The following is a 9,889-nucleotide window of genomic DNA, read 5'->3' as shown; positions in this document are numbered from 1 at the left end:
AATTCCGTCTAAACGATAGGATGTACCTGCACTGGAAGGTATATTCTAAAAGCTACGCTTAGGTCTGGGAAACAGGCTCGCGAATCCACTGAGTTAATCATACCTGGCTGCTCGAGCATGGTCTGAAGTGAAAATACGGCAAAGCCAATCATGATCTGAAAATCGGGGACGAGGATCGATAACATCGGGTAGGTGACAATTGGGAATATGGAGACAGTCTTTGTCCTGCAGATTGAGGCTCGAGGAGAATTACCAGCGCTGAAACTGGAAGGACTGTCCCGTAATTATCGGTGGAAGATAAACATCGGGTCCCTCAGCTGGCCCCAGGACGAGTTCGAAAGGTCGACTAGGATCGCCAAAGTTCAACTCACTTGATAGATCCGGACGAACTATTACTTTAATTATTAGTTCGAAACACAGCCATGCCATGGGCGTATCTTACAAAGGGCTGGGGTCAATCTCAAGCTCTACTTCCATAGCAGCATCGAGCTTCATCCAGAGGTTCCTCCGCGAACGCCATCCCCAGGGGGGGCTGCTGAATGAGGAAGTTCCGGGGAATTTTTGAGGTGCATGAACTTGTACTGGGTTGCATAGGGGATGAAGATTCAGTCCAGGTGCAATCGCAGCCATTGGTGGTGGGGTCCGGACGGATATTCTTCCTGGTGATGGATTTGGCAGCCCTTTGTCAGATCAGCAGACTTAACAAGAATCAGTGTTGGCGTACTCACGATTTGAGAGTGTCGCAGCAGGAGCTTTATTTTTGTGACGGGCGATTTCACGAACAACACGATCGAGAGGCAGCGGGTTGTCATGAAGGTAAGGCTCAGACTCCTTGCCAAGTGCAGCGCGATGCTGCATCTCTTGACCAATCCAGATCCACTCCTCGGCCTTCACATTTTTAAGCTTTGGGAACCTGGATTTATACTGCCTCGCGCTTGATTTTTGTGTCGTTAGCTTGATGATCCAGTAACTCAACATGGAATGGTGGTCGATATACCTTGCTTCGAAATTGTGCTTTTCCCTCATGTGTGCTTGAACCTCGTTCAGGGTTCTTCCCTTGGAAACGAAGAGATCGCGGATTTCGCTCTCATGTTTGGCCCAATCTAGGGTTACCTGACCATTTTGGGTCATCTTATCGACCCGACTGTGGGATGGGTTAATCAATGAAGGCAGAAATGCAGTAGATTCTTGAATTTTAGCAGTGTGGGTAACAAGGCTGTCAACGTGAGTAGATGAGATGAGGTGTTGGCAAATGGGTCACCTATATACTTCGCGAGGCGCTGACGAAAGGACTTCAGGATTGGGCGTACTTTTGAGCGTACTTTTGGGCGTACTTTTGTCTGCGAAGGCGCACAGTTTTGAAGATCGTCCATTTCGCTAAGCGAGATCCTGAAAAATCCCCCCCCTCGTCTTTGAAAATCGCAATAAAACTCCCTAGAGTTTTAGAATCACTAAAACACAAAAGAAAGGTACTTGAGCTTCTTCTCTTTTGCCTAGAGCTTAGTTTAAAGTATTTGGACGTGGTCGCATTGCGATGCGCAATTTTTAAAAGTGTGAGATTTTGGTGTTCCTCACCCTACCAAAAACAGACGATTTTCAAAACTGTGCGCCTTCGTAATTGGTCTACGGAAAGCCATAACCTTAAGGATACGGAAAGCCGTAAGGATCAGATGTGCCAGCGAACTCTTCACTCACGACTTATAACTTCTGACTCGGCACGTGCTCACCCTACCAAAAATTGCAAACGCCCACACATCACGCCCACATACCACGCCCCCTTTCCCTATGCCTTTATTACTACTTAAAATATTTACTCTCTTTAATTCTTTTATCTCTCTCTCTCTCTCTCTCTCTCTTTCTATAAGTATAGGCAAGAGAGGGGGATGGGGCAAGGCAAGGGACCCCATGAAAAAGTTAAGCGCTAAATTTTTAGTGTCTATAGCCTATAATTTAGCAATCGTGGCCCTAAAATTTAGCGATAAGTAGCTTATAATTATAGGGCTTCCTTTTCCTCGCGACTCATGTGTCTTAAAGCTCACTTTTCACTTTTCACTCGCTTGCTCTCCCTATGCCCGCCTGCCCCTCTCTCCTAGCCCTGTACTTCTATATATATATATATATAAGAATTAAAGAGAGAGTAAATAATCGAAGCTCAAAGAGAGGGGGCGTAGTGTGTGGGCATTTGCGATTTTTGGTAGGGTGGGCATGTGCTTACCAAGTCATAAGTCATAAGTCGTAAGTGAAAAAGTTCGCTGACACATCTGCTCCTTACGACTTTCCGTACATGTCGCGATCAACCAAATCAACGCCTTCCTTAGCTATCGGATTCTGTCCCGTTACACCGTCGTCAACGAATGGTTCCAGCTTCCTCCAGTGTATTTAGGTGCTCCACGCATATCTAAGTCGTCGAAATATCATCTACACTATGTCTACCACGTCCAAATTGTGGTTTAGCCTCGGACAATGGCTGCGACGCCATCAAGCCGAACCAGCGGAGAATCGGGAGGTCTACGTGCCCTCTCCGGAGGAATATCCAACCTTCCCACCGCCGCCTCCCCAAGCCATCCTTCAAGCACCGACGGAGTATTGGACCAAAGTCTCAGCCAGGAAGTTTGCAGCTTCTCGGGGCGTTTTCGAGGATTCGTCGCTGTACGCACTTTACCGTCTGTACGAGTTTATCATCCTCGACAAGGTCTTCGACTACCGAACTGCTCTAGAGGCCTTCTGGCGGCAGCACCGATGGGCTATCCAGGCCATCCCCGATCCAAAAGATAGCAACCCTGTGCGGTACGCCTTTCTTGCTGGTTGCACCCATCTGCTGGCCAGATCATTCAATCAAAGAGTGAAAATTGGTCTCCAGCGAGGTATGCCATCTTTAATCACCCCAGAGGAAGCGGGGGAAGCCAGGAACGTTCCTGACCACCTTCGTCGATATGAGAGTGTCCCTGAATTGGCGATGAGGGTCCCAGCATTGGCGACGACTTTAGTAATTCCAACGCATGATGGAGTGGTATTGCAGAGCCATGGTGACAAACGGGCTGACCCGGACTTCTTGGCCAAGAACATCTTGCTATGGACACCACACATCTACTTCACCTGATTTGGCTTCTACTCTCGATGTCATCAGCTATGTCTCATTCAACTACGGTTTTTATCATATGTTCACTCTTTATTCGTCTTGCTCCTTTGCAGCTTCGCATGTTGCAGCGGCCCGTTCCGTCTCAAATTCCTGGCATAATTTCTTTCATCAGAAAACGGAACGGCGTCATGAGAACCAGCCTCCCCCTTTCCTCGTCTCCTTTTCAGTCTCTCTCGAACGCTCCAGCTCTCGCACTCTCTCACTCAACTTCTTTTCGTCCTTCTCCGTCTCCTCGAACCCCTTCCTATAATTGGCTGCTGCAGCCCTCAATCTCCCCGCCTTCTCCAACATCCTCTCAATCTCCTCCACCTGCCTCAATGTCTCCAATTCTTTCATTTCCTCCTTCTCCCCCATCCTGTGAAGCACCCACATGCAGCCATACCCCGAAGAGAATAACAGCCACATCATGGAAATTTTGCCGGGCCAGGTCTCAAATAGCCGGTTGATAGCGAAAGCGTAGAGCGTCTTGTAGAGTCTGTATGATTCTGGCGGGACTCTCATCTTGGTGTTTGCATGGCTATTGGGGATGGTGGTTGAGATGATGTCTTTGATGTTCATGGATGGAGGTTGTGAGCGAGATTTCTCGGGATGACACGGGAGCTGCCTCGCCAAGGCTTGTGCAACCTGAGGCTAGGACCCACAAAAACCGAAAAAGGGGGGACCTCGCTTCATCCCGCAGCTAGATTTCGACACCCATCCTAGATATCGTCATTCCTAGACTCCCCTCATCAAAGCCATCCAACCAGTTGCTGGAAAACTTGAACCCATGTTCCTGATTCGCTGCGAGCGATGCTGACTGTTTTGGCCTTCCCGTCCGGACATTCCTCTCCTGATCAGGGGCCAGCGAATGGAAGTCAATCGGAGTCACTGCAATAGTTCTCAAATAGTCGATTCAAGGTCTTGAAAGACCACCCAGTTTAATTTTCCGAAATGCCGTGGAGGCCAGCATAAAGAGAATTCTGAGCGCAAAATGGACGTCATTTCCTGAATTGCGAAGGCAACGCTTCTGGAAAGGAATTACTAAAAAAAACCCAGCAAATTTCCTAACGAAAGCGGCCCAGATAATTGTACTCCTATGGCTTTGGAGATAGTTATGGTTTCGAGGATTCCCTCGATTGAGAAGAGATTTTTGTCTCTCAAATCGCTGCCGATCTACTCCATGGTGGCCAGTCCCGCAGATATGCGGTCGCCTACAAGCACAACTTTGCGAGGTTCACAAGTGGGGGATCTGTGGGGACGATAGCTTCAGAAATTGGGGTATGTCTCTCCTAAGTATGCGTTCGGATTCTCCAATTGAAATTGTGAGATTTCGGCGGGATGCTTTGTTGGGCGTAATCAGGCGTCGTGAATGGATGATGTTCCTCTGGGTGCTGACCCATTGCTTGCCGGCCATCTATAGAAAGAGTAGAGATCCCTATCTCTGTAATTGCGAAGCCACCGTAAATAGAGGGAGAAAGGTATTCGAAGTCTATTGCGATAATAGTCACGCCGGCTGTGCCTTGCGGCAATACTCTCTCAAGAAGTTTGATACTCGCAGGTCCGCGAAGTTCTTGGATGACTGGGCAATTCGGCTTGCTTCTGTGACATGCCGTTGTCCGCCTCATGATTCTCGAAAAGGTGGATGGTAGAAAGTAATGAAGTGATTATCGTTACGATATACATAGAGTGCTCAAAGTGGGGCTTCTTGAGTGGAAAGGAGACTTGAAGAGAAAGGCGTTCTCCCATCGACTAACTAGTCTCGTGATGGAAATTGTGTGATTGTGACCAATCTTTTAGCATAGCAGCAGCGTGTGGAGCTGACAATTTCCGCACCCCCAACGAGGAAGTTCAGGTTAAGCAGGAGCAAGCTTAGTCATTAGTTTCTAGCTACTGGTACAATTCTCAGTGAGATCTCGCCATCAGTTCACATAAGAATGAAGATATTTTCGTCCAAATATGTGCGCCGACTCTGGGAAACTACTCTGTTCAAGGCTTGCCTCGAGCAGAGAGAGAGAGAGACACGGACGCTTTACACACCTCACTTCCCTGGTGCACAGGAAATATTCAACATATTTGGTGCCATCAGAAGCTTTATTTATTTAAAACGGAACCACAATTACAAAGGAAATCGAAGCGAAGGCAATGCTGAAAGCTATGGGCCTCCCCTAACCAAGCCCAAGCTGCCCAACAGCCTCAAATTCACACCAAGAGAAGGGAAACAAGTGAGACCTCATAACATCAGAAACTTCTATCACAGGACTGGGAAAACGAAACGCCCTGAAAGGCTCGAACCTTTTAATCCATCACTTCCAAGTCCTTCGTTCTCAGCGTTCGAAAATTTCTCAATGGGAGGAGTCTTGCTGGCGAATTGAGCCGAGTTGGCTGGAGTATTCATTGAACGAAAATCTTTCCACCAGGGCTGAAATATCGGTGTCTTTACTCACTGGAAAGGTGTCAACATATTCTCCGGTTTTCGGGATAAAGAAGGGTGCTTACCTTCAGGAGAGCTGGGAGGTACAACTGATGTTTGCCTCCTCGGAGTGTAAGTGTGTATCCTTAGCTCCTTCCCTCCGAGGAAATGGGAATTTGTAGATTTCTTTGCCTTCTCGCGCTCTACCTCGTTGGTGAAGTGAATTTTAACGAAAGGTCCACTGAAGTTGTACTTCCTTTTGATCGACTCTTGCTCATGGAAGGGAAGGTCAAACCACCATTGCGCTCTTATCATGTGGGGGAATTTCGTCCGGAGCTAGAGAGACATGTCAGCTTTGACTTCTGAGTGGTATATAGAAGAGCACTCACAGCTCGTCTTAGTTTACTTTCATCTAATATGTTCAACCCGCTTCCTGAGAGAAGAACGGTATATTCGACGTCCTGCTGCTCGTGGGCATTACCAGTGTTATCAACATTGTGCTGTCTTCTCAAAGAAGATGGCTGGTAAGGTCTCCGTCTTAACAACTTTTTACGCACTTCAGCAGAGAAGAGCAATTGTTGATGGCTCACTTGTTGATCGTCGACGATTTCCATATCATCGGTGGCGGAGGCGTGGAGATCGTTGCGCTGTACCGGAGCATTCATCTGGTTACGCTGTATAATTGTAAGTGAAGAGCTTGGAGAAGCTGGAGGAAATTTTACTTACTCTGCGAGGCCTGAAGTTCTTGGTACCTCTTTGACCAAACATCTCAATTCAGTGTTCGGTGGTCGAGCTATATAGATACTGCTATAAGGGAGGTTGAAGGCGCTGGGGTTGAAGTATTTGATGATGGATTGAAAGGAAGGGGGGATTCCATTGACGGGACGGGAAAGATGGATCATATGAGGGCTTACCAGAAATTTCCTTTCAATGTAGACTGCTGAGCGGCGGAATGACTTCATATTGTAAAAGCTGGTGCATTGGAATATGGACTGCTGTGGAAATAGAAGAAATGTACTCTGAGGGGAGGGACGGGATGAGCCGCTTATAAAGCCCTTCCGGAAGCCGCTTGATTCTTCCCAGATGTTCGCAACATTGCAGCTCAATGTTATAACGTAGATCATTTCTGGGATTTGGTGGTGAATCTAAGGAGTGATAGGGTCCGAAATTCACCTTCGAGTCTAATTTTTCGAATGTACTGTACCGTCATTGTCACAGATGTTTGAATAGACCTTCAGTTTCCCACGCGACGAACACTCCAACAACATCTATTGCAGCGTGGGAAACTGAAGGTCTATTCAAACATCTGTGACGATGACGGTACATTCGAAAGAGGTGCAGAAAGCGCGAGCCAAGCTTTGCGTATGCTCTTATTCATCCCCCATGTTGAAAACAGAAAAATCCCTCCTACTAATGATCCAACAGAAATCCAGCCGTTGTTACCTTTCTGATCGGTCCAGGTGATAATCCGCAGAAGCTCACCCTGCATAAGGATTATGTCGCTATTATTCGCTGATCTTGAACGCCGAGTTCAATGGAAAATTTGTTGAAGGTCGAACGAAACGTACCGTCTTGATGATGCCTCACCTGACACCTTTCAACTATTCACACAGTGGATCCATCATCAAAGTTGAGCCTTGATCGATTAAAGAATTGCGGAGAGGAGGTATGCGTATTTCTTGATTGCTGTCTCTGTCAATCTAATGTCTCGCGACTTCTGGACATCCCTCCCAAGTTTCCCGAGAATTGGGGGACATTCGACCTGCCCTTTAGTGATGCTGACTCGAAATTTGCCCAGGACGAAGACTGCGAAGACAGTGCTGACGATATTGCACGAGAGGATATGAAGTTTGCTGAGCTCTGGGTACTTGCAGAAAGATGGCAATACCTGCTCTCCAGAACCTCGTTGTGTCGAAGCTAAGTGAGGTTCGAGAGGCCTGCGGCGGCGTTGCCGTCATGACTTTGCACTATATCTAGGAGAATACTGCCGTTGATAGTCTACCCCGCCAGTTCATGGTTTCAGAAGTCGCCTGCCTATTCTGCATGAAGTACGAGATTTCCACAAATCTCACCGCATTTCCTTCCGAACTCCTCATGGCCTGGAAAAATACAAGACAACTTTTGAACCGCCTGAGGACGCCTCCGATTCGAACGCATTGGATTTCGTCCTACCTCTTGATTCAGAGGTGCCTGAGGATAGATAACGTAATGTTACACTACTCCGCAATTGCGTGATCGTGGGCTAACATTCTGCAGCACTCACCAGATCAAGGTCCAGGTGGCCGATAATGGGAGTAAAACTGTTGGGCGCGATTGTTCGTCGACGGATGGGGAGATGAGAAAGCTTCCTTGCTACCAGACCGGGATGGCTGGAGCAGCAGAGCATAGCATCAATGAAAGACATGCAACTTGCAAGCATATTCTGAGCTGAAGAGTGCCATATAAATTGCACTAATGTCTCCAGATACGTACAGCTTTATCTTTTCCTCCACTACCAACCTTTTGCCCATCTGGACTCCAATCTACAGCGTAAACTTCGTCCTTGTGCCCCGGGAGATCTGCAAATATGGTTAATGAACGACAAGCCCGACGACGACTTCTAGAAACTTACCAACAGATAATTTGTGTGTCCGCATATCCCAAACCTTCAACGTCGTATCTTTGCTTCCCGTCACTAACAGTCTCGAGTCCGGACTGAAAGCACACTGATATACTGGCGCCACATGACCTCTCAAAGTATTGATAAACTTCCCATCTCTTGCGTTCCAAATCTTGGTGTGATTATCGAAGGAAGATGATGCTACCAATAGGCAATCAGGCGAGAAGGTAACGTGGTTGACTTGTTTCTGATGTCCCATCATTCGAGCTACGGGCTTTGTCCCTTTCGAAGGCTCCCACAAATACATTGTGAAGTCATCGCTCGCAGAGACTAATCTTTCAACAACTTCGCCTTGTATCTTTGCCGCTTTCAGGAATCTCTCTCTGGCCTTTTCGACCTTTTCTTCTTCGGACTCGGGAATCTTGCCAGTATGATCATGGAATGCTGTTCGAATTACAAAATCTGTTGACAATGCGAGGTGGTTGACCCAGTGAGCATGCGCGTTGAGAGAGTGAGCAAGTGTTCCGTCTTTCGCATTCCAGACTTCAACGAATTAGCAACTTGTTTCCTTTGAGGGGGGGAGTCAGAGAGTCGGGAGCGTGTCTCATGCTCCCGGCCAGGAAATAGGGAGCTCGGGGCATGGGACAAAGAAATAGGCTGATTACCTTTCACAGTCTTGTCATGTGAACCAGTATAAATGAGACCTACTCCTCCCCACTTCACACATGATACCGATCCTTTGTGCCCGCTCAATACTATCTCAATTGTCTGTTGATTTGTTGACCATATCCTAACAGTCGCGTCTTTCGAGGCAGACGCTAGTCTTGGCTCCCCGGGTTTTTGAATATGGTATGGCTCCCAAGCAAGACTCGTGACCCATTTCGTGTGGCCCTTCATCGGATTTCCCAACTGCTTTCCGGTTTTTGGATCCCACATCCGAACCGTGTTATCCATACTGCCCGTAGCTATTCTGGAATCATCTGGTGACCAGCTTACCGCCAAAACCCAACTCGTGTGTCCTTTCAAAGTATGTACCGGAGTTCCTGTATCACAATCCCAAACCCTGGCCGTATTGTCTCCACTGCCGCTGACCATTCGTGACGAAGACTTTGGCGAGAACTGCGTCGCAAGAATCGCTTCTCCATGCCCAGGAATTGTCGAAGCACATCTCGACACCGCCTGTACTCTAAATACAGCCTGAGGTGCTGCAGATATATTCTGGACCTCTTCCGTGCTGATCAGACCGGGATTTATCAGAGCCTTCCATACGTTTGTGGGAAACGCAGTCGTGATCGGATCCGAGCTTGTTTTGGTTGGGACTGGAAGCGTAAATCGATATGGGATATATTCCGAAGAGTCCTGAAAGGTAGTCAGTTTCAGAGACACCTCTACTAATCATGCGAGGGAGAAGATCACATGGCCTTGCAGCGTGTTCAGTAGCAGTTCGAGGTTCTTGGGCGTTGCATCTGCGACTGGAACCAAAACAGGGCCTTGGCCGATTGGTATCCCAGTCGTCTCATCAAAAAACTGTAGTCGCAGACTTCCTGCATCACTCGGAACCTCCTCAACGTCCTGCTGCGCCCGGGATCTTTCTGCCGCCTCGGTGCGCTGTCGTTTACTCGGGGGCGGAAGAATGGTGGCCATAGCTTCTGCTAATCTTATGGTGGCAGATTTAATATTTTCGTTGAGTCTTTTGAAGATTTTCGAAGTATCTTCGTTGTCCAGGACTCAATGTCTCAAAAGTTCTTGGGCCATCGAGAGG

General features: G+C 47.8%; 5 protein-coding genes across 5 annotated transcripts; 1 reads left to right on the top strand and 4 right to left on the bottom strand.

The window, feature by feature from the left end:
* Window positions 1-407: 407 nt before the first annotated feature.
* K444DRAFT_257523 (uncharacterized protein) lies at window positions 408-1,325 on the bottom strand. Its single transcript, XM_024871372.1, has 3 exons — window positions 998-1,325; window positions 729-934; window positions 408-680 (listed from the first exon to the last, which is right to left on the bottom strand). Exons 1-3 carry the CDS (start codon window positions 1,129-1,131, stop codon window positions 439-441), a joined length of 582 nt encoding a protein of 193 aa, XP_024729167.1. The 5' UTR covers window positions 1,132-1,325; the 3' UTR covers window positions 408-438.
* A 558-nt stretch (window positions 1,326-1,883) lies between these two features.
* K444DRAFT_648094 (uncharacterized protein) lies at window positions 1,884-3,100 on the top strand (the record flags this gene model as incomplete). Its single annotated transcript, XM_024885423.1, has 2 exons — window positions 1,884-1,913; window positions 2,498-3,100. 2 exons carry the CDS (start codon window positions 1,884-1,886, stop codon window positions 3,098-3,100), a joined length of 633 nt encoding a protein of 210 aa, XP_024729166.1.
* Window positions 3,101-3,265: 165 nt separating this feature from the next.
* K444DRAFT_637445 (uncharacterized protein) lies at window positions 3,266-3,697 on the bottom strand (the record flags this gene model as incomplete). Its single annotated transcript, XM_024884121.1, has 1 exon — window positions 3,266-3,697. The coding sequence occupies one exon, from the start codon at window positions 3,695-3,697 to the stop codon at window positions 3,266-3,268; it is 432 nt and encodes a 143-aa protein (XP_024729165.1).
* A 1,763-nt stretch (window positions 3,698-5,460) lies between these two features.
* K444DRAFT_669862 (uncharacterized protein) lies at window positions 5,461-6,296 on the bottom strand (the record flags this gene model as incomplete). Its single annotated transcript, XM_024887566.1, has 4 exons — window positions 5,461-5,561; window positions 5,615-5,864; window positions 5,918-6,202; window positions 6,255-6,296. The coding sequence occupies 4 exons, from the start codon at window positions 6,294-6,296 to the stop codon at window positions 5,461-5,463; spliced, it is 678 nt and encodes a 225-aa protein (XP_024729164.1).
* A 1,683-nt stretch (window positions 6,297-7,979) lies between these two features.
* Window positions 7,980-9,771, bottom strand: K444DRAFT_544926 (WD40 repeat-like protein; the record flags this gene model as incomplete). Its single annotated transcript, XM_024876090.1, has 4 exons — window positions 7,980-8,086; window positions 8,140-8,670; window positions 8,793-9,486; window positions 9,544-9,771. The coding sequence occupies 4 exons, from the start codon at window positions 9,769-9,771 to the stop codon at window positions 7,980-7,982; spliced, it is 1,560 nt and encodes a 519-aa protein (XP_024729163.1).
* Window positions 9,772-9,889: the final 118 nt, after the last annotated feature.

This window comes from Hyaloscypha bicolor, assembly GCF_002865645.1.
Source record: "Hyaloscypha bicolor E unplaced genomic scaffold K444scaffold_182, whole genome shotgun sequence".
In the NCBI taxonomy this organism is placed as follows: domain Eukaryota; kingdom Fungi; phylum Ascomycota; class Leotiomycetes; order Helotiales; family Hyaloscyphaceae; genus Hyaloscypha; species Hyaloscypha bicolor.
This window is presented reverse-complemented; position numbering and strand designations above follow the sequence as displayed.

Coding starts and splice junctions, on each gene's coding strand:
- K444DRAFT_257523 (XM_024871372.1), bottom strand. CDS start 1,131: ATGACCCAAAATGGTCAGGTAACCCTAGATTGGGCCAAACATGAGAGC. Junction 935..997: donor AAGCACAATTTCGAAGCAAG/GTATATCGACCA, acceptor ACAAAAATCAAG/CGCGAGGCAGTATAAATCCA. Junction 681..728: donor TGCTGCGACACTCTCAAATC/GTGAGTACGCCA, acceptor GATCTGACAAAG/GGCTGCCAAATCCATCACCA.